Source organism: Macaca thibetana, chromosome 5, assembly GCF_024542745.1.
Source record: "Macaca thibetana thibetana isolate TM-01 chromosome 5, ASM2454274v1, whole genome shotgun sequence".
Classification (NCBI taxonomy): Eukaryota; Metazoa; Chordata; class Mammalia; order Primates; family Cercopithecidae; genus Macaca; species Macaca thibetana.
Window position 1 is genome coordinate 127,878,063 of NC_065582.1, and position 23,800 is coordinate 127,901,862.

The 23,800-nt window shown below is 37.3% G+C and overlaps 1 protein-coding gene across 2 annotated transcripts in view; it reads left to right on the forward strand.

Annotated features, from left to right (window-relative positions):
- Positions 1–16,310, forward strand: part of USO1 (USO1 vesicle transport factor) — a 91,001-nt gene extending 74,691 nt beyond the window's left edge. For both annotated transcript variants that reach the window (XM_050790832.1, XM_050790833.1), the window contains 11 exons: positions 1,995–2,105; positions 2,726–2,844; positions 3,005–3,186; positions 3,462–3,583; positions 6,453–6,591; positions 7,464–7,627; positions 8,823–8,909; positions 11,603–11,701; positions 13,081–13,188; positions 14,394–14,609; positions 15,303–16,310. In XM_050790832.1, coding sequence (XP_050646789.1) covers positions 1,995–2,105; positions 2,726–2,844; positions 3,005–3,186; positions 3,462–3,583; positions 6,453–6,591; positions 7,464–7,627; positions 8,823–8,909; positions 11,603–11,701; positions 13,081–13,188; positions 14,394–14,609; positions 15,303–15,392 — 1,437 coding nt within the window. In that variant the 3' untranslated portion in view covers positions 15,393–16,310. The remainder of the gene's footprint in view (positions 1–1,994; positions 2,106–2,725; positions 2,845–3,004; positions 3,187–3,461; positions 3,584–6,452; positions 6,592–7,463; positions 7,628–8,822; positions 8,910–11,602; positions 11,702–13,080; positions 13,189–14,393; positions 14,610–15,302) is intronic.
- Positions 16,311–23,800: the final 7,490 nt, after the last annotated feature.

Here is a 23,800-nt window from a genome sequence, read left to right on the forward strand (position 1 = left end):
TATTTGAATCATATTAATTTTATTCATTTATTATTTTTAATTTAATTACTTATTTAATTAATTTTTTTTTGGAGTCTCACCCTGTTGCCAAGACTGGAGTGCAGTGTTGTGATCTCGGCTCACTGCAACCTCCACCTCCCAGGCTCAAGCGATTCTCCTGCCTCAGCCTCCCGAGTAGCTGGGACTACAGGCGCCTGCCACCTCTCCTGGCTAATTTTTGTATTTTTAGTAGAAACGGGGTTTCACCATGTTATTCAGGCTGGTCTCGAACTCTGGACCTCAGGCGATCCAACCCGCCTCAGCCTCCCAAACTGCTGGGATTACAGGCACATTAATTTTATAAATTAACTTAGAATTAATATCTTTGTGATGTTGAGTCTCCTATCTAAGAACATGGTGGCTTTCTATATTGGTTTATGTCCACTTTCGTGCTCTTTAGGAGTGTTTTAAAATTTTCCTTGTTTATATTTTATACCATTTTTATTAGGTTCACTTCTGAGTACTTTATCTTTTTTTGTCTCTATAATAAATTGAATGTTTTATTCTGTCTTTTAACTGGTTATATTTGACTTTGCTCTTCTTATCCTTCAATTAGATCCCAAAAGCCATACTTTTAGAAGATTCTGATTTAAATCTTATTCTGTTTTTTTTAATTACATCAGCCAGTGATTTGATAGTATGCTCTTGTATATACAATGTGGGTATATTTGGTACCTGCAAATGGTTATTCTAAGTAATGAACTTATATATAACCAAGTAGATGAACAAAACATTTGCATTTATAACTTGAGTAGTTGCAAGTTTTCTGTGGCACATGGTCGGTTGAGAATGACTGTTTTTTAACTTCCCAATTTACATGGATGACTTGAAGTTATGTTGTGGGCATGGTAATGACATAGAGGCAAGGAAACAGTAAAAATAATACACCATGTAAAAACTAAATTTGTGTCAGTGCTTACATGGCAGATCATTTGAAGAGGTCCTGTTTGAACTTAATTCAATATTAAATATACCTAAAAATAGATTATAGAAGAGTCAAGATATTGGCATCAAGATTTGCGAAATTAGAATAGTCTAGGTGGTAGAAATTTTTCAGAACACAGTGATGGTTACTTTAAATTCATTCCTTGTCTAGATCTTTGAATTATATTTTGTACATTTTATGAGACTTTCCCCAAAGTGATGCATTACTATTCTGATTTTCATTATTATATTTCAAACAAGTTTTTTTTGAAGATACAGGTTATAGGAATATAAATATGGGCACTGTCAATATTATGAACTAAGATTATTCTACCTAGGAGATGTAAATGTGTTGTATTAAAATTTTGAAAACTAATTTTGCTGGATATGCTTGTTTTCGGTATTAACTGTACTTGGCAGTAGTTAATGGTTTGGGGCACTTGGCTAATTTAAATCTTCCTCTTATCTGGTGTGTGATCACTGAATTTGTAGTATGGTTTATTTATTGTTAGAGAATATATTCTCTCATGGAATTTGACTAAATGATTCAGGGGATTATTTTTTGTATTTTTCTTGATTTTTTTTTTTTTTTTTTTTTTTTTTTTTGAAAGAAGTAGAATTTTCCTTTTATCAGGCACTTGTTTTTAAACTTCTGACTGAAATATCATAAATTTGCTTGGCAAATTCATTGTAAAGTGTCTTGGGATTAATAGATATTTTAAAGCCTCCACGCTATAATTTTTTTTCCGTAGCAGACAAGGTTTTTAAAGTAATGGTATTTTAAATAACCCAGTATATGCCTCTGAACATGGATCAATTCTAATTTCTGCACTCTGTTCATTTTAGGAAGTGCAGCCTGTGGTGCATACAAGAATTTATTCTCTTGTTTAGTTTTTTAAAACTGGATTTCTGGCTCATCTCTTATAAGATGTTAAAGTTCTTTTCATGCAAATGGAAGGGATCTTAGGGCAACTTTAAGTTTAAAAAATATAAAATGAATGGAAAGATTTCTACCAATTTATCTGTTGCAGGGAAGCAAAATACAAACAAGAGTTGGATTATTAATGTTGCTTTGTACCTGGCTAAGCAATTGTCCCATTGCAGTAACACATTTTCTTCACAATTCAGCCAATGTTCCATTTGTATCCTTTATGTTTTAGTAATGTACATGTAAGTATTTATATCTTTTTTAGTTTTTCTTCTCAATTAGAAGTAGCTCTATGCCCAAAATACTTGAATTCTCCACTATCATATCTGTGTTGCAACTTTTTAAACTGTTAAGGTTGTAATGATGCTTAAGTTGTGTGTGTGTGGTTTGTTTTATGCTGGCTTGGAATATATATGGAATTTCTTTTTTTTTTTCGAGACAAAGTCTTGCTCTGTCGCCTAGGCTGGAGTGCAGTGGCTCTCTCAGCTCACTGCAACCTCCGCCTCCCAGGTTCAAACAATTCTTCTGCCTCACTCAGCCTCCTGAGTTAGCTGGGATTACAGGTATGTGCAACCACACCCAGCTAATTTTTGTATTTTTAGTAGAGACAGGGTTTCACCATGTTGGCCAGGCTGGTCTCGAGCTCCTGACCTCAGGTGATCCACTCACCTTGGCCTCCCAAAGTGCTGGGATTACAGGCATGAGCCACCGTACCTAGCCTATATGTGGAATTTCTTATGGGAACTCTTATGTGAAGTATTAATGTGTATCAAATTCAAATTGCAAAATATACTAGATATTATCAATCCTTAGCCTCCTTAACAAAGATTTCAGCTTACAGGACAAATTGCAGAAAATCTTGGAGAAGAAGAGCAGTTGGTCCAAGGCTTATGTGCCCTTTTGTTGGGCATTTCGATTTATTTCAATGATAACTCACTTGAGAGCTACAAGAAGTAAGTAAGGCCTTGGAAGATGACTCTCTTAATGGCATCAATAGATAATGATGCTTTTTTTTTTTTTTTTTTTTTTTTTGCCAAAGCATTATGTAGATCAAGTTTTATGTTTTGTTTTGATTTTATTTTTTAAAGCATCTCAATATGTTTATCTCTGTAGAGAGAAACTAAAACAACTAATAGAGAAGAGGATTGGCAAAGAGAATTTCATAGAGAAACTAGGATTTATTAGCAAACATGAGTTATATTCCAGAGCATCTCAGAAACCCCAGCCAAACTTTCCCAGTCCAGAATACATGATATTTGATCATGAGTTTACGAAGCTGGTAAAAGAACTTGAAGGTAAGACTGAAGATTTATATTGATATTTGATGGAAAGTAATTATGTTTATATTGTACATGTATATTCTGGATGCATGCAGGTTATATAATAACTCTAAAGGTATATTTTTTTCCTAGCTCTTGATCTGTAGCCCATTGAAGGACATTTGGCTTTCAGTAAGATTGAAAAGATTCTTACCTATCATGGAGTTAGGTTACATGTTTCTACTAAGTCTTAATAGTAAAATAGTATTTAAAACGTTTAAAACAAATTTTAAATAAGCTTTCTTTTATAGGTGTTATAACTAAGGCTATTTATAAGTCCAGTGAAGAAGATAAAAAAGAAGAAGAGGTGAAAAAAACATTAGAACAGCATGACAATATTGTGACTCACTACAAAAATATGATTCGAGAGCAAGTAAGTACTGATGAATTGTATAGACCCTCTGATTACCATAGGCACTTTCTGCTTTCAGGAAGAATTTCTTTCTGGCATTTCAAATGAAAGAGGATATAGAAAGCAAAACTCATTATTTTTCAAAGCATCTGAGTATTCAACAGAGTGCTTAATATGTGCTAAGCACTATGCAGCTGATTTATTAGATAATGATGAGTGGATAAAGATGAAACTACATTTGCAGAATCATCAGTTGACATTTTCTTTCCAGGATACCAGTGAACTTTCATTACTTGCATTGTGTTGAGTACCCTAAACCTTTCATAACATTCCTTCAAAATGTTTTCTTGACTTTTACTCTCATTTAATTTCTTATGATATTTACCTTGATTGGAATTCTAGAAAGTGCTGAAAAATGAGGTTATTAATGTTGTTAAAATTCCAGTGTCATAAAAAAATACAGTAGTGGCAGACCCTGTGGGACAGATTTATCCCCTTCCCTCTACTGCTGTCCACACCTGTCTACTAATTGTGCACAGTTTATGGCAGGTGTGGCAATAAAGGCATACATAGAACCCTTTAAATTGACAACTGTTTATATCTTATTTTCTTCCTCACAATCTACATTACTGAGATTAGTTTATTTTTTGTTTAGACAGAGTCTTGCTCTTGTCGCCCAGGCAGGAGTGCAGTGGTGAAATCTCAACTCACTGCAACCTCCGCCTCCCAGGTTCAAGCAGTTCTCTTGCCTCAGCCTCACAAGTAGCTGGGATTATAGGCGTGTGCCACCATGCCGCCTAATTTTATATTTTTAGTAGAGATGAGGTTTCACCGTGTTGGCTGGTGTTGATCTCCCAACCTCAGGAGATCGGCTCGCCTCAGCCTTCCAAGGTGCTGGGATTATAGGCATGAGCCACCACGCCCAGCCTATTGAGATTAAAAGTTTAGAAGGAATGAAAATGTTGTGGTATATTTAGCATTCATTCTAAGCTTTTCAGTTTAAAAGTAAATCAATAAATTGTAATCTTAGAATGGTAAAATTTGAATCATCAAACTACTCATGGTTATTAGGATTTTTCATCTATACCTGGGTACAAAGATGGAGTCATTTCCAGTTGGTAAAATGTAATAATATCTTTGGAATAGTGAAAAATGAATGCAACACAATGCAAGTAATGAAAAACAAATTGCTGGAATGTGATACAGAGTCTATACTTGGGGCTGCAAATACAGTTGATTTGGCAAAAGAAAAGAATGATTGACACAATTACTCTAATAACTCCTTTAGAAATGTTCTTTTTAAATATTCTTACCAAGACCACAAGCATCTAGAACTATAAAATGTTTATATCCTTTGAATGACATTTGATAATTCATCCTGAGGAAATTCTCCAAAATTCAGGAAACAATTATATGGACTAAAATATTTATTGTAATGAAATTTGTCACTTTGAAAAATGGAAAGCAATGTTAAATAGATGCAATACAATTTATATTTAGTGTTTTTGACGCTAAGGTTGCTTTCCATTTTTCTTTTTCTTTTTTTTTTTTTTGAGACAGATTTTCATTCTTATTGCCCAGGCTGGAGTGCAGTGGCTAAGCACAGTGCCTCATGCTGGTAATCCCAGCACTTTGGGAGGCTGAGGTGGGCGGATTACCTGAGGTCGAGAGTTCGAGACCAGTCTGACCAACAATGGAGAAACCCCGTCTTTACTAAAAATACAAAAAATTAGCTGGGCATGGTGACACATGCCTGTAATCCCAGCTACTTGGGAGGCTGAGGTAGGAGAATCGCTTGAACCTGGGAGGCAGAGGTTGCAGTGAGCTGAGATCACACCATTGCATTCCAGCCTGGGCAACAAGAGCAACACTCTGTCTCAAAAAAAAAAGAAAGAAAAGATAAATGGAATGCAACCTTAGCATCAAAAACATTGAATATAAATTGTATTGCATCTACTTAATTAGTGAGGATTAAACATTATGTTTTGAAGACTGTGTAGCAATATGGGGAAATTATGATAGAATGTTAAGTAAATTAAAGGCTACATAATTATATATTGACGGATTATGACAAATTTTAAACCATGGATTAGGGAAAAATTAGAAGAAAATAAAGAAATACATCAAATTCCGGCCGGGCACGGTGACTCACGCCTGTAATCCCAGCACTTTGGGAGGCTGAGACTGGTGAATCACCTGAGGTCAGGAGTTTGAGACCAGCTTGGCCAACATGATGAAACCCCGTCTCGACTAAAAATACAAAAACATAAGCTGGGCGTGGTGGCGGGCGCCTGTAATCCCAGCTACTCAGGAGGCTGAGGCAGGAGAATTGCTTGAACCCAAGAGGCGGAGGTTGCAGTGAGCTGGATCGCGCCACTGCACTCCAGCCTGGGCGATAAGAGCAAAACTCCGTCTCAAAAAAAAAAAGAAAATAAAAGGACGTCAAATTCCAACTATAGTTTTATTATGATGGTAAAAGCTGGAAGCTCTTTTATCAATTTCCTGTATTTCTCATTGTCTTTTAATATTGAAAATAATATAGATGCATATGTATAGATACATATGCTAAATTTCTTAGTTTGATGTAAATTTTTAAATGGTTTTGTGACCAAAAATGGAGTTTTTTCATTGTATTTCCCACTATAATTGCAGGCTGTGCCATGGTGTTTATCAGTGGAGACTTCCTTGAAATCTTGTAGTTCTACTGCATGTTAATTGGCCTTGATGGATATGTTAACGCACCAAGTTGCTTAATTATTGAATCATTTTGGAAGTGTTCAGCACTTTAGCATACTCTCCCAAAATGTGACCTCTAATTTTTAAAAGTGTTCACCTTCTTAATGCTAACTAGTATGAATTTAAAACACATGAATTATGTTTTGTTCTACAGGATCTGCAACTTGAGGAATTAAAGCAGCAGGTTTCCACATTAAAATGTCAAAATGAACAGCTCCAGACGGCAGTCACACAGCAAGTATCTCAGATCCAGCAGCACAAAGACCAGTATAATCTTCTTAAAATACAGCTAGGTAAGTGTAGCTGAGCCATCACAGTGATAGCACCTAGGTCATTCTTTCCTCAAGAGCTAGACAAAGTAAAAGATTATTTTTGTGGACTAGTCTTCTTCTAACCTTAATCATGGTGACAAAAAATGTAAATTGGAGTTTAAAGCAAAATAGCATGATAGTTAAGAGTAGTTAAGACTGGACCTTTGGAGATTGAAGTCCAAGCTTCTTGCTACGTGTTTATCTGGCCGATTGATTCTCATCCATGGCTGTATATTAGAATCTCCTGAGATGCTATTTTTTTTTTTTTTTTAATACCGATGCTGATACCACAATAGTGTTTCTGATTTAATTAATCTGGAGTTAGGTCCAGGGATCAGTAACTAGTACAAGCCCACCGGGTGATTCTAACGTATAGCTGATTAAGAATGACTGATGTAATCTTTCAGTTTCCTCTTCTGCAAAATGGAGATAGTAATAACGTTTGAGAACTAAATGAAATAATAAATGAAAAATTTAAGTTGTGCCTGGAAAATGGCAAGAGCTCCACTGCTTATAAATAGTATTATCCTACAGTGCTTGTGAAGATTTTTTAAAGGGATTTTATTTTCTCATATTCAGTTGACAGAAGTGGAATTAAAATTACTGTAATTCTTAATCATAGATCACCAGGCCATGCAGGCCACACAAGGCTGTGCTGTTTTTTCTCCCAGAATCCAGAAAATATTATCAGTTCACTATTTTTATCAATATACCATTCTGCAAAGATGAAATGTGATTGCAAAAGTGCTGCCAAAGTAATTGAATTAAGAAAATTATATATTTGAATCTTCTAGTTCAAAAATGAAAAGCTTAAGTTTCCCATTGGCTTTTAAAATGTTATGTCTGTCTAACAGGAAAAGACAATCAGCATCAAGGTTCTTACAGTGAGGGGGCTCAGATGAATGGCGTTCAACCAGAAGAAATTGGTAGATTGCGAGAAGAGATAGAAGAATTAAAAAATAATCAGGAACTTCTACAGAGCAAGCTAACTGAAAAGGACTCTGTGATTGAAAATTTGGTAAGTAAATGTTTAAAAATTTAAAATAAGAGTTCAAGAGTGGTTCTCATTATACTGCCTTTTTTTTTCTTTCTTTCTTTTTTTTCCTTGGATCTCTTAAGCCAGAATATCATATGTTAAGATTTTACAGGATGGGCTGGGCACAGTGCCTCACGCCTGTAATCCCAGCACTTTGGGAGGCCGAGGTGGGTGGATCACCTGAGGTCAGGAGTTCGAGACTAGCCTGGCCAATATGGCAAAACCCTGTCTCTACTAAAAATACAAAAATTAGCCAGGCATGCTGGCAGGCACCTGTAGTCCCAGCTACTCGGGAGGCTGAGGCAGGAGAATCGTGTGAACCCGGGAGGTAGAGGTTGCAGTGAGCTGAGATCACCCCACTGCACCCCAGCCTGGGCAACAAGAGGGAGATTTTCCATCTCAAAAAAAAAAAAAAAAAAGATTTTACAGGATGAGCTTTGGAGTCAAACTGTTTAAGCTTCCATGCTTCCATTGAATTTAAGCAATTTAGTTAACCTCTTTAAACTTGTTTCCTGATCTATAAAATGGTAGTGGTAATGTCTAGTTCATTGTTGTGAGATTTAAGTGAAATACTTTCTAATACATAGAAATTATTTAATAAATGTCTGCTTTTATGCTCTTTCTCCATATGAACACAGGTAAATGCTTAGATTTAATAAATTACAAATTTTTTTTTGTTTTTTTTCTTTAGAGACAGAGTCTCACTCTGTTGCCCAGGCTGCAGCACAGTGGCACAATCTCTGCTCACTGCAACCTCCACCTCCCGGGTTCTAGCAGTTCTCCTGCCTCAGCCTCCCGAGTAGCTGGGATTATAGGCGCACGCCACCACACCCGGATAATTTTTTGTATTTTAGTAGAGACAGGGTTTCACTGTGTTGCCCAGGCTGGTCTTGAACTCCTGACCTCACGTGATCCGCCCGCCTCGGCCTTCCAAAATGCTGGGATTACAGGTGTGAGCCACCGCACCTGGCCTACAAATGGATTTTTAGCCATTAAAAAGTTGTAGACAATATGTGCTGTGTTGAATTTGTATCTTGGGCATAAAAATTAAAATGTTGATATGAATTTTTTGGTAAGCACACGTATGATATAGTTTATATGTGTACAGTTCTGTTTTGTTTTTTCTCATCTTTTTATACCGCGTATATTTTATAGTTTATTTTTGTGCTATTTGTAGAAATCTTCCCAAACATCTGGCACAAATGAACAGTCTTCAGCAATAGTTTCAGCTAGAGATTCTGAACAAGTTGCAGAATTAAAACAGGTAATTTTCCACTTTGATCCAATTCTACTTTGTCGTATTTTAATTATAATAGAATAACAGCCCTGTAGTTTCACAAATCTAGAACTGTATTAGCAGATGTAAGTAAAATTTAAGTTAAGACAACCATTTGAAAATCCAGAAGCTATTTCTATTTATATGATAATGGTACTTTGCTTTTTTTGTGTTTTTTTCAGAGATATTCTTTTTAAAAAATCTCCGCATCTCACCCGTGTTATTTATAGATTATCAGTGAACTAACAACAAAAAATTTAAATTTATGACTTGCAAATATGAAAATGTAAAATCTTATGCCTAATTTTCATATACTATGATAATTGCTTGACTAAATGTATGGGGTTTTTTAACTGTTTTGTCTAAAAAATACTGAATTTTAGAATTGAAAACGAGAAAAACAAAAGGTAAACTTACGTATATCTCAATTAAATGACTCCAGCTAAAAAGTAAAATAAACTTTTTCTGCGGTAATTTATAACATCTAGAAAAGCAAATTAAACTGTTTTCTACTTGCTTATAGTATTTATAAATTCCTGTTAAACTAGATCATACAGATTTACCTTTATCCAATGAAAAAATTTAAACGTATTGGTCAAGAAAAGAATCAAAAAAGAGAAATGAACTGTGTACACTTACAATTAAATAATGTAGCAATTAGAAGAAAACTCTAGAGTATATTATCCCCAAACAGGTTCTGGGTTTTTTTTTCTTTCCTCCTCTTTTCTTCTCTCTCTTTTCTTCTTTCTCTCCTTTCTTTCTTATTATAAAAGAAATGCATGCTGCTTTTTTTTTTTTTTGAGATGGTGTTTTGCTCTTGTTGCCCAGGCTGGAGTGCAGTGGCACCATCTCGACTCATTATAACCTCCGCCTCTCAGGTTCAAGTGATTCTCCTGTCTCAGCCTCCTAAGTAGCTGGGATTACGGGCGCCTGCCACTGCATCCGGCTAATTTTTTGTATTTTTAGTAGAGACAGGATTTCATCATGTTGGCCAGGCTGGTCTCGAACTCCAGACCTCAGGCAGTCCACCCGCCTTGGCCTCCCAAAGTGCTGGGATTACAAGCGTGAGCCACTGCGCCTGGCCAAGAAATGCATACTTTTTTTTTTTTTTAATCCAAGCAATACTAAAAAAGTGACCATCCTTACTAACCTAGGACTGACTGACTTCCTTCTCCCTCCACTAATCAACTGGCCCTAGTCCACTGACATGGCTGCTTTGAAAGAGAAATGACTGAACATAGAGAAATTTTGTCTTATTTTGATAATGACCATGTACCTCAGAGTAGATTCTAAATATCTGACCTTTGTTGAAAAAAAGAATCACTTATCATTGAGGATTTTCAGGTCTCCAATATTTGTTCACAATGTTTTATTTGTGTGGGAAGGTTAATATGCTCTTTTGGTTTTATTAAGTCTACCTATACTAGAACTGTATTAAAATTAAAGGGAATTATATACATAGCCTTAGTTTGTAAATCCTAAGTAAAAATAAGCTATTTAATTATGTTTCCCAGTGAAACTTTAATATTTTTATAAAAAGCAAATTGCCTTTTATTTTACTTTCTCCAGTTTACTTACTTTTATAAACTTTAGATTGTTAAAAAAAAGTATGTATTTTTTAAGGGACAGTTGTGTTTTTTATAATATATAGTAAAATACTGTATACAGAAAACTATAACTCATTTTAATAACTAAACAAAATAATTAAATTAGAAAAGCCATAAAGGTACGTGATAGAAATTTTAAAGAGAACCAAAAGAAAAGAGCCTTTAACTTGCCATTGTCCCACCACTTATCAGTGTCTCCAGACATTACCAGATGTCCTCGGAGATTGGGGGATATGGGGAGAAATCACTCCTGCTGAGAGCCATTTTTATAATTGCCTTTCTTTTCCTATACTTTTTTGGAGGGAGGAGAGGGTGAGAAGTTTGGAAATTCAACATTAATAAAAACTTTCAATTAATACCCTGGTTTTCATTATAGTACTACTGCTTTCATCTATGTTTGGTGGTCCCTAAAGATGTCCTGTTTTGTCCAGCCACATAATAAACCTCAAGTCTTCATCCAGGAAAGGAGGAACGGTTGCCTGATACCTAAGATTGAGACAAGGATCTGATGATCTATTTCTTAAATAGTCTTTTAACCAGCCGTGCAGTTTTTAACCTCATTTTTATCTGTACTTCCAGAGGTATCTAATGATACCAGTTCCCAACCTTTCTGGTAGTTAATGCATTCATTGTAAGTCAGGTACTATCTTAACTTTCTCAGTGGTCATCCTAGCTTTCAGCTTTCTCAGGTGTGCTGAGTTAGTACCACTGTTACTGGCTTTCTCAAATTCCCCAATTATATTGCTCTCTTATAGAAGAGAGCAATATATGTTTTTGTTTGTGTAGGTGTCTTCCTCTCTCCCTCCCATCCTTCCTTTCTTTATTCCTTCTCCCCTCCCTTCCTCTCTTTATGATTTTTGTGTGTGTGTGTGTGTGGCATGGGGGTTCAGGAGGGAGCAGAGGTAAATGAATGTGTTGAATTTTCCATCTTGAACCCAAAGTTCAAGAATAGTTTTTTAGAGTTAGATTTTAAAACTAGGAAGTTGTAAATCATTTTTTAAATGTCTCTGTAAATATTTCCTTGATGAAATTAATACCATTTAATGTTATGACTCAACTATTTTTGTCTCTTAGGAACTGGCAACTTTAAAGTCTCAGTTAAACTCACAATCTGTGGAGATCACCAAACTACAGACAGAAAAGCAGGAACTGTTACAGAAAACAGAAGTGTTTGTAAGTATTTTCTGGTTTTCCTCTGGAAGGTAATAAAAACAAGGTTGATGTATTATTTCTTAGCCACAATGAAAAAGAAGCAAGCTCATCAGATAGCATCTTCTCTTTAGATTACTTACTAGCCGGTGTTTAGTAACATAGGCTTTATATTCATGGTGGCAATCCTTTTATAGTCAGTCACCAGATTAGTTTATTCAAGTACTTAGTAGTTTATTTTGCTGGTATCACATTCTATTTCTGTCCCTTCAGTCCAAGCTGGCAGTTTTTCTGCTGTCATAAAATATTCAAAAACCCTTATTGTTTTCTCCAGAACATGCTTTCTCATACTTTTGCAATACAGGTAAACTGACAATTTTCCAAATCTTCTAATTCTGATTCTTTTTTGCTTAGCAATTCCTTCTTCAATTTCTCTCTCTTCTCTCACATTTTACTTTAAGCAACAAGGAGAAACCAGGCTGCACTCCAACACTTTGCTTGGAAACCTCAGCAAAATATCCAAATTCATTATTTACAAAGTTCTGCTTTCCACAAAACACTGCAACGCTATTTGGCTAAGTTATTTGCCACTTTATAACAAGGATTGCCTTTCCTCTAATTCCCAGTAACGTGTTCCTAGTTTTCATCTGAGACCTCACCAAAAGCACCTTTAACATTCATATTTCTGCCAGCATTCTTCTTCTCACTATGACCATGAAGCTTCTCTCCAACTCCGTTCTTTTCTTTCTGAGCTCCACCAGAATCACTTAATCCATATCTCTACCAACAGTCTCATCAAGGTGATATAGGCTTTGTCTACCATGCACCTCAAAAATTCTTACAGCCTCTACTCATTACACAGTTCCAAAGCTATTTCCACATTTTTAGATATTTGTTGTGTCAACACCCCACTTCCTAGTATTTTAGAAAAAAAGACAAGGAAAGACTGAAGAACTGTTATTCAGGAGTGCCTTCTCTAGCACTTGAGAAAAGATTTGCTTTTCACTAATAATGATATTTGGCTCCATTTATCTACCTATCTAGGATAATAGTATGGACTTATAGGAAATTTATGAAGGAAAAGCTTTGAAAAATAATCTGTTTATTAAATGCTGGGTTACAGTTACATTAGAGCTGCCTTGCTGATTACTTTTCTGGGCTTAATTACCTTGAGGCACCTTAGCCCAGCCTTCCTCGTACTCTTACGAGATTTGATGCTCTTCCATGTGGGAACAGCTCGTCTGACAGGTGGAGAGCACTTTGTTGCACATAAATACATGAGGAATTATATTTTCTGTTATTGAAAGTAAAATATCAAAAGGCAAAAAAATTAAATAAGCACTTTGGGAGTTCATGTTGATTGTAATGTTTAAGAGACATCTTTTTTCCATTTCTAATTTCAGGCAAAATCAGTTGAGGTGCAAGGAGAGACCGAGACTGTAATAGCCACCAAAACTACTGATGTAGAAGGAAGACTGTCAGCATTATTACAAGAGACTAAAGAGTTAAAGGTTTGTTTTTGGTGCAACTTTTATTTACTGTATATAATATGAAATGAACTCTAGGAAATGTTATATATCTTTCAAATTCTTAGATTTATGAAGAAAGCTAATGATGTGCAATTTTATCTCACAACATTTTCACTCTTATATTGATGATTTAAGATGACACAAATGAAGATTTTTTTGTTTCAGGTGGTTTTTTTTGTTGTTGTTTGTTTTTGTTTGTTTGTTTGTTTGTTTTTTTGAGATGGAGTCTCGCTCTGTCACCAGACTGGAGTGCAGTGGCACGATCTTGGCTCACCACAACCTCTGCCTTCCAGGTTCAAGCGATTCTCCTGCCTCAGCCTCCTCAGTAGCTGGGATTTCAGGCACCGGCCACCACGCCCAGCTAATTTTTATACTTTTAGTAGAGAGGAGGATTCGCCATGTTGGCCAGGCTGGTCGCAAACTCTTGACCTCAGGTGATCCACCCACCTCAGCCTCCCAAAGTGCTGAGATTACAGGCATGAGCCACCACGCCCAGCCTGTGTTTCCTTTTTAAGATCAATATCTAATCACAATAACAAAACAAGGAGCACAAATGTAGCTAATACACAAGCCACATGTAGATTTTCCATAAGCTGTGGAACACAGGAACATTAAGTCCTGTCAGCATATTATTGTGTGAAAGAGACATCAGAATAAGTAACATGAAGAAAGGAATGAGGTCACATTAAGGAAAATAATGTATAATTGTGCTTTTTGGATTGTGGCCAAATTATTTTTAAACCATAGATTTTTATTTGAAGCTATTTTCATTTAATTGTATGCTTGAAATTGGGATAAAAAAAATTTTTTTAACTTGAGCTTCAAGTTCTAAAATTCTGGTGCTAATCAGACTTGTGCTGTAAAATGCTTTGTATTTCTGTTTACTCCTCTGATTATCTGAAATGGTAATACTTTTTTTTAAGTCTCTTAAAGGTTTTTTGAGGAATAGCTAACTAAAACTATTTTTTGGATGTTCAACTGTTTTTTGGCAATAACCATTTTAGATGAACAGTCTAACAAATTCATGTTACTGTGTGTGTTAAACCTCCTATACCCTTAACCTCCATCCCTAAATTCCTTAGGTTGAACAAGTACAGTGATTTGTCATAGAAAGAAACTATTTGTTAAAAACTCTAAGAAAGTGAGTGCTAATTTTAGATTCCTGCCTTTCACCTTTCTTTTCCTAGAATGAAATTAAAGCTCTGTCTGAGGAAAGAACTGCCATTAAAGAGCAGCTGGATTCATCTAATAGTACCATTGCCATTTTACAAACTGAGAAAGACAAACTAGAGTTGGAAATTACAGATTCTAAAAAAGAACAGGATGATCTCTTGGTGCTCTTGGCCGATCAAGATCAGAAAATACTGTCATTGAAGAATAAACTCAAGGATCTTGGTCATCCAGTAAGATTAAAATGTCTCCAAAAATGATTTGTATTATGTTTTAGTGTAATGCATTTAAAAGATTTTTAATGTAGCATGGAAAAGTTGTGCCTATATTATAGGAATGGATATGTAGGTTCATGAATATGGTACCATCTGTACTGTTTTCACTATTTTCATTGAATTTACTTAATACACAGATTAGGTTCAGTTTTCAGTACTTACACACTATTTTCTTTTGGACCTTAAGCCTAGAAAGTGAATTCATTTGATTGGTAACAAGACTGTTGTCACCCACGTGTGTCATTATCTTTTGCCATGTTTGGTTCAGATATGTGTGTAAAGAGGTGTAGCCATTTATCAGCAAAGTTAACTGATATGTCTCATTCATATTAGAAATGACAGCCTTCGGCATCAAATCAAAGAAATCAGATGGCTTATATTCTAATGTAGTTACTAGAATACAAAATTTGTCCGGGCGTGGTGCTCACACCTGTAATCCCAGCACTTTGGGAGGCTGAGACAGGAGAATCACTTGAACCCGGCAGGCAGACATTGCAGTGAGCCGAGGTCGCACCATTGCACTCCAGCCTGGGTGACAAGAGCAAAACTCCGTCTCAAAAAAAAAAAAAAATTATCAATAATATATATTGTTAAATGTTGAATGTGACATAAACAGATTTTCACAATATTAAATACATCTTTTTCCTCTAGGTTGAAGAAGAGGATGAACTTGAATCTGGAGACCAAGAAGATGAGGATGATGAAAGTGAAGATCCTGGCAAGGACCTAGATCATATCTAGCTTTAAAATCTCTAGGAACGATAGAGATTATATCATAACTCCGAAGATGGAATCTAAACTTTGGTTTACCTCCACGGAAAATAAAGATTTAGAAACCAGGTGGAAAACATTCACTATTAAGACTATTGATATATTTTTGTAATGTTGCCACCCATGTTGAAAACCTTAAAACTAAATTTATGTAGAACATACATCTTTTATTTAAATCCATCTGAACTGTCCCAAAATATAATTTGCAAAGAGCTTCAGACACCAAAAATACACCATTTTAAGGCATGTGGTGGCAATGCTATTTGCCTTAGTTCATTGGTTGTTTACTTTGCAAAATTTGTGACTTTTAAGTACTAACACATTTGATTGAATGTGTATTGAATTGGAATTATTATTTCTGAATTCAGTGTTTGAGTCCTTAGTTGATGATTTTCTTTTAAATAAATTAGTTTATTTAAAAGCAAGATAGCCTGGGCTGGGAGTTAGTGTATATCATCAGCCCTCCATCTAATGTGATTGCTAAGATGTGCAGGATAGGAGAGCTTAGAATGAGTGCCTTGACACCTACATATGGCTACATTCCGTACCTCAGTGAAGAAGCCGAAGGATGGTGACACACAGTGATGTGGAGGGCGTTCAGGAGAAACTTTTGCAACAGTGTATTAATGTGATTGGTTTTCTTTTTGTTTGAAGCTAAACATCTAAAACAAATTTCAAGTTAACAGTTCATACAACTCAGATTTAGTATTATTGTTTATCATAAAACATACTATGTTCCTAGTTTTAAAAAGACCCAAACTATGATTTATATAATTTATTGGCATTTTTGCTGAATAGGTGTAAGTCAGATAATAGATTTTAAAAAAGTAAATGAGACAATGTGTCAAAATTTAATGTTTCATAATAAAAATAGATACGTTCACTTAATCCTTGGTCATGGTTCCCTTTTTTTTACATCTTTTTTTTTTTTTTTTTTTTTGAGACGGAGTCTCGCTCTGTGGCCCAGGCTGGAGTGCAGTGGCTGGATCTCAGCTCACTGCAAGCTCCGCCTCCTGGGTTTACGCCATTCTCCTGCCTCAGCCTCCCAAGTAGCTGGGACTACAGGCGCCCGCCATCTCACCCAGCCAGTTTTTTTTGTATTTTTTAGTAGAGATGGGGTTTCACCGTGTTAGCCAAGATGGTCTCAATCTCCTGACCTCGTGATCCGTCCGTCTCAGCCTCCCAAAGTGCTGGGATTACAGGCTTGAGCCACCGCGCCCGGCTTTTTTTACATCTTAAAAGTGTTTTATTCATAATAAAAGGCCAGTGAAAATGATGAGGCAACTCCTCTTATTAGGGGTACACAAGTATAACTGAATGTTAAAAACAATCTTCTTTAAAACCAATGATTATGATTCCCTAAGATTGGAGGGGGTTAGTTTGAAGTACAGAAGTAGAAGAGGTTGGAAAAGGGTTTGGATGTTTTTAAATTCAGCACTGGAGTTCTTGGCAATGAGTTCCTGTTAAAGAAGTGGGTTTACTTAAAGACAAGATAACCTGGGCTAGAAAATAACATATTTATCTGCCTTTGGGATATCTCCCAAAGTGCTGGGATTATAGGACACAAACTTTTGAAAGAGAAGGAATATCACTGTCTTGATGAAGGAGACAGCTGTATGTTACAGAGCACACGTGAATGCTGCACTGTGCCCACATTCCACCACTATTGCCATCAGAAAAAGAACTACATTACTATCACCAGACCAGCTCAGATAGGGGAGGTCTTCCTAAAGTTGACACCACATAATGAACCATGAGTTAATGACTACCTTTCAAGCTAATGTACGGTTAAAGAAAAATGGATCAGGAGTGAGAATTTGTAAATACAAAGTACCAAAGATCTTCATTAAGAAACATCAGCAGAATCAGTGCTGCTGTGCCGAACCCAGTCACTCAGGATGGCTTGGAGTAGGGAAGACAGGAGGCCTCATAGCTGCACAGTTCAGCCCAGAGCCAAAAGGGACATATTCCTAACTCCAGCTGTAATTTTTTGCCTGGATTGCTTCTAGAGCCTCCTAAACTGGTCTCTCACACCCCATGCTCCCACCATTCTCCATCTTCACCACAGTGAGCTATGGCAGGTGCCAACTGTTCGGAGTTGATTCTTACCCCTAAGGTGTTGGTATTGGGAAATGGAGCCCTTGGAAGATGATAGGGTCTTGGGGACAGAGGTCTCAATAATGGGATTAGTGCCCTTATGAAAGAGGCCCTGAAGAGGCACCTTGCACTTCCACCATGTGAAAGTAGAGTAAGAAGATGGCTGTCTATGAGGAAGTGGGCCTTCACCAGACAGCAAATCTGCCAATGCCTTGATCTTGGACTTCCCAACCTCCAGAATGGGATACATAAATTTCTCTTGTTTATAAGCCTCCTGATCTATGGTATTTTGTTACAGCATTCCAAACAGACATGACAGATAACATAAATTCTGCTTTCTCCTTTCTCACTTTGCTTTTGCACATATCTTTCCTCTGGGTCAGCCCTCTCATTAAGGCAGCGTCCGTGTAGCAAGGGCTACAGTAGTGGAGCAATAATCATAAAGCATGAAACCACGTTTGTCCTTATGATTTGAAACTTACTCAAGTGTAGTTTATACCTCTAGCACCCCCAAAAGAAAAGACTAATTACCCAAAGTTACTAAAAGAGGTAAAGCGACAGCCCACATTTTTATGGGTTGAGTTACTGGTCCAAAATTATGCTAACAGAAAAAGCAAACCCCTTATGTTTGTTTCATAGTTTCCTTACAACCAGTTAAGGGTGTCGTGATGCTCATCAGAACTAGTGATATTCACTGGTACAGCAAAATGTATTAAATCATTTAGCTATAGGCATTGGGAATATAACGGTGAAAAAGACAAAGTCCCTTTCCTCATATAACTTACATTCTGAGTGTAAACACACAAGAATAAATCCAATAAAAATTCTACACCTTTACTTTGTTTCCCCCAACTTTTTATTTTATTTTATTTTGAGACAGAGTCTTGCTCTGTTACCCAGGCTGGAGTGCAGTGAGGCATTCTCAGCTCACTGCAACCTCCGCCTCCTGGGTTCAAGTGATTTTCCTACCCAGCCTCCCCGAGTAGCTGGGACTATGGGTGCCCGCCACCCTGTCCGGCTAATTTTTGTATTTTTAGTAGAGACAGGGTTTCTCCATGTTGGCCAGTCTGGTCTCAAACTCCTGACCTCAGGTGATCCACCCACCTCGGCCTCCCAAAGTGCTGGGATTACAGGCGTGAGCCACCACACCCAGCCCTCCCCCCACTTTTTAACTTACTGTTTATATCTTACTGTACTGTCTATGTCTTGGAAAGTTATAGTTATTATTTTTGATGGGTTCATCATTTAGTCTTCCTACTTAGAATAAGAGTGGTTTATACACCACAATTACAGTGTTATAATATTCTGTGTTTTTCTGTTAACCTTCAGGTGGTTACTTACTGCTCATGAACATCCTTTTCTTTCTGACTGAAGTACTCCTTTTAGCATTTCTTGTAGGACAGGTCTGGTGTTGATTAAATCCCTCAGCTTTTGTTTGTCTTGGAAAGTATTTTCCCTTCATGTCTGAGGGATATTTTCACTGGATTTACTATTCTATAGCAAAAGTTTTTTTTTTTCCTTCAGCACTTCAGAAGGTGGTATGTCATGTCACTCTTGGTCACAGGCCACAATCAAGGTATCAGCCAGGTTGTGTACTCATCTGTAGATCCAACTAGGAGAGAATCTGCTCCACAAACTCACTGAGGTTGTTAGCAAAATTCATTTTCTTATAGCTGTACAACTGAGGGCTTCAGTTTTTTGCTGGCTGTTGACTGAAGTGGGCCTTCAGCTACTAATGGCCCTAGAACCCCTAGTTCTTTGCCTAATGGGCTTCCTCAACATGCTCACTTGCTTCATGAAGCTAGCAAGACTGAGTCTCATACAATGTAATGTGATCACAGGGTGACATCCATCACCCTGCCATGTGATGTAACACAATCGTGGGAGAGATTGCCTATCACTTTTGCCATATTCTATTGGTTAGAAGCCAGTCAGGTCCTACCCACAGTCAGGATAGGGCATCACACGAAGGCATGAATACCAGAAGAAAGAGATCATAAGTTGCCACATACTTTTATTTTCTTGAACCCTAATTATTAGTCTCAAGATGTTTTCAAAATAACGTAGGGGTAGGGGGAACTGGGGAGGTACAGTTGATACGTTTAACACAAATGTTTGTGTGAAACCCCGCCCACCTTATTTAGTTTCAGACTGAGATCCTTGCAAATGGACAACTAAATAGGTCAAAGTACCTATCATTTAGTCAATAAGAAATATAACAGTGGCCAGGCGTGGTGGCTCAGACCTGTAATCCCAGCACTTTGGGAGACCAAGGCGGGCGGATGACTTGAGGCCAGCCTGGCCAACATGGTGAAACCTCATCTCTACTAAAAATACAAAAATTAGCCAGGTGTGATGGCGTGCACCTGTAGTCCCAGCCACTGGGGAGGCTGAGGCACAAGAATTGCTTGAACCCGAGAGGTGGAGGTTGCAGTGAGCCAAGATCACACCACTGCATCCAGCCTCAGCAACAGAGCAAGACTGTCTTAAAAAAAAAAAGAAAGAAAGAAAGAAATGTAACAGTATAGAGAGATGTAATAGTGTAAAGCTGTCAACCACAATTTAGATATTAGTCTCGTAGAAATTTGTATGTTCAGGTCAGTTCTCTGACCTTCATTTCCACTTTGTTGTCTCTAGTATCTCAAAGACATCTTACGTATGACATCTGGTCCTCTCTTACGCTTATGTCAGTAATTTGGCACCATCTTTTATCCAATTGCACAAACAAGACAGCTCAGACTCATCTTTAATAACTACCTCAGTTTTGGTCTGAATGCCTAAAAAGTTCTCGTATTTGTCCATCTTCTTCGTCCTCCTGGTATTCTCTCCTGGCTCTTAAGCACTTGCTCTAACTGAAAGGGCCGCTTGGCAAGAAACCGGGGCAGCCTCCCACCAACAGTCAGCAAGGAACTGAAGCCCTCAGTCCAGCCACTCAGAAAGAGCTTCAACCTGCCCAACAGCCACTAACTGAGCTTGGAAGCGGTTCCTGCCCCAGCTGAGCATGAGCTGACTGGAGCCCTGGCTGACACCTCGATTATAGCTTTATGAGAGACCCTGAAGCAGAGGTCCCAGCAAAGCCATGCCAGATCTCTGACCCACAGACATTGGGAGATGGTGTGTGTTGTTTTAAGCCACTTAGTTTGGGGATAATTTATTTTGCATTAATGAATAACAAATACATATGAGGTAGTAGTACATAGTACCTAGTTATCTTTTTTTAATTTTTTTTTTTTTTTTTTTTTTTTAGAGACAGGAGTCTCACTATGTTGCCCAGGCTGGTCTCAAACTCCTGGGCTCAAGCAATTCACCCACCTCAGCCTCCCAAAGTGTTGGAAGGCTGTGAGCCACTGCACCCTGCCCCCTTTCTTTTTAATGTCTTTCACAGTTTTGGTAGTTTTTACCACTACGAATTTCTACCTTATGTGTTGGGATGAAATCTGCTTTCCGGTGGCTCTATTTGTTGATTGTAGTTTGCTTTGTTATGATCCTGCAATCTTAAACAGCAAGCAGGCACCCTCTGTGCCTGCCCCCAGGCAATCTTCCCTGCTTTTTCAAGTGTTGCTTGGTGGTTCCTTGAATAAACTCTGTCTGTGTATATTGTACCCAGATTGAGCAGAAAAGACAATCACCTCCACGTTCTGAATACTTTCCTTGTCTGAAAGCCACTTACTCCATGCGAAGCAAGGCTGGTAAGGTGCTCAGTAAATGTTGGCTATTAAAATCATGTTTTCCCGCCGGGCGCGGTGGCTCATGCCTGTAATCCCAGCATTTTGGGAGGCCAAGGCAGGTGGATCACCTGAGGTCAGGAGTTTGAGACCAGCCTGGCCAACATGGAAACCCCGTCTCTACTAAAAATATAAAAATTAGCCAGGTGTGGTGGCGTGCACCTGTAATCCCAGCTACTCAGGAGGCTGAGGCAGGAGAATCACTTGAACCCAGGAGGTGGAGGTTGCAGTGAGCCGCAATGGTGCCATTGCACTCCAGCCTGGCCGACAAGAGCAAAATTCCATCTCAAAAAAAAAAAAAAAAAAAAATTCATGTTTTCAACGTAGTCCAAGATTTTAGTAGCTTTTTAGGAGACACTGTAGCATTGCAGACTTGTTGCCTGCTTATTTTCCACAGGTGCTGTTGTTAAGCAGTTTTGTATTTGAGCAGCTGTTCTTTTTGACTCCCAAGGACGCTCCGGTTTAAATTTCAACTTATAAAGTTCCCTACATTGCTGCAGCTTTTCAGGCTCTTTTTTATATTCTGACTTTTATCATAAACACTTCATATTCTCCATCTCTGAAGAAAAAAACTGGTGGAGTAATTGTTTTACCCTGTAGACCTCACCATGTTATTGCCACAATTCAATATGCTCATGCAGTGGAAAACTCATAAAATTTCAGGTTTTTTTTTTTATTTAAGATCAGTGATAACACATTACATAATTGAGATTGCTTATGGATTAGAAGTGCTATTAGATATCTAATAAAGATATAGAATAAACATAATAAAGATCATAGGATTCTGAACCTCATATATCTAAACACCTTTAAAATTTTCTAATCTTATAATTGGTATTTTTCTTGTTGCAAAAGTACAGTATTAATTTGTCTTAAATCATAATCTCTCAAAACTTTCATATTAAGACAAGTAAATGAATACATTATGACAAAAATTATGTAGATATTAAATTCAAAGCAGTATCTTCCTTGTTCAAGTTTCGATATGAGCATATCCTTATTCTCTTTGGTCATTTTTGAAGGGTGTTAACAATATGCTGTCATTTCAGTGACAAATTTCTCATATCAAAGCACTCTTTCTCCCAGTTTAATAATCTTGAGTCATAGTAACAATCAGTATTCAAAGGAAAAAAGTTTTGAGTTTATAAGATTATAATATTTAAGGTAACTTGGGTTACAAGTAACAGAAAACCTAATTGAGAATAAGTGAGACTGGAAGAGTTGGAAATGAGCATAGAAAACTCCCGTGAGATATCTTGCTGTCACAGAGTTGAGAAATGAGCCAAAAATTGGAGTAGAATGTGGGGTCAAGAGGGAGACATATTTTAAAATAGGAAATACTAAAGGAAATACACTGATGGAAATGGTTGGCTAGAAAAGAGGTGTTTACAGTGCTAGAGTCATCCTTGGGGATAAGGTCTACAGCACAGTGGCAAGGGAAACCTTGGATTGGTGTATAAACAATATATATCATAAATATATCCATAGAAGGTGGAGAATATAGATTAAAACGGAAATTGATGGATCTGTGGTGGTAGGAATGTGTCGAAATTTTATCTCATTGCTTCCATTTTCTAATTTAAACAGGAAGCAAGATAACCATTGAAAGTAAGAACTGGGGAAGAAGTTTGATGAAAGTGGAGAAAGATAGATGTCTTAGAGTGCAGTGTGGGAAACTGAATGGGCCAGGAAAATGTAGTTCCAAGCATCAACTTCAGACACAAAAATGTCCAGAGGAGTGAGACTTGATAGTCTCTGTCTCTTTTTGAGGGCCTGGAAATCTTATTTTGAAGCTTCCAGCCAACTGCCTATCAGTAAGGGTTAACATCTCTGAACATGTTTAGGTCTACCTGGGAAGGTGACCTTGGGTCTGCCTTCTCACGGCACTGTTCTCTTGGCAACTACCAAGTTAAGCTAGTTGAGGAATGTTTTGTGCTAGGAGCTGACTGCCTGCCTTGTTTGCTGTGAAATCCCCTATCTGTGGATCTGCACATGCACTGGGAGAGCTATGAACTGGCACCCAGACAGACAACTGATGAGAGGCCTACCAAGTGAAGCCAGGCACTTCAATCTTCCTCAGGAGCTATATACACCCCAGGAAGGTGATGGAGGCCAAGAAAATGTATATATAGTAGCCTCTGAGCCTCCAGATAACATGAAGATACTATGCACTCCCTATTCCTGTATTGTATCACTCTGTAAAGTTAAAAAATGAAGTATTAGAATGAAGTCTGTTTTATGAGTTTTACTGGTAACCAAAACCTGTGACTGGTGCTGACAGGGACAGAATTGTATTTGAAACATGACTGGCATTCAAATCCTCAATTTTTATCTTCCTGTTTTATGGTCATAATTGGCTCACAGACCCATTTACTGGCAAACCTATTACTGTCAAAGGAAATGAGACCACCATGATTGCCTTGACTAATTGCAGTTAGTCGCTCACACTCCTGGCCTTGGTAGGTGAGTGGGCAGCACCTCTTAAAGCACACTTACTTGTTGGGATGAGTGATAGATACATAAACAAAACAAGGGTTATGTTAGGAAGAAGGAAAC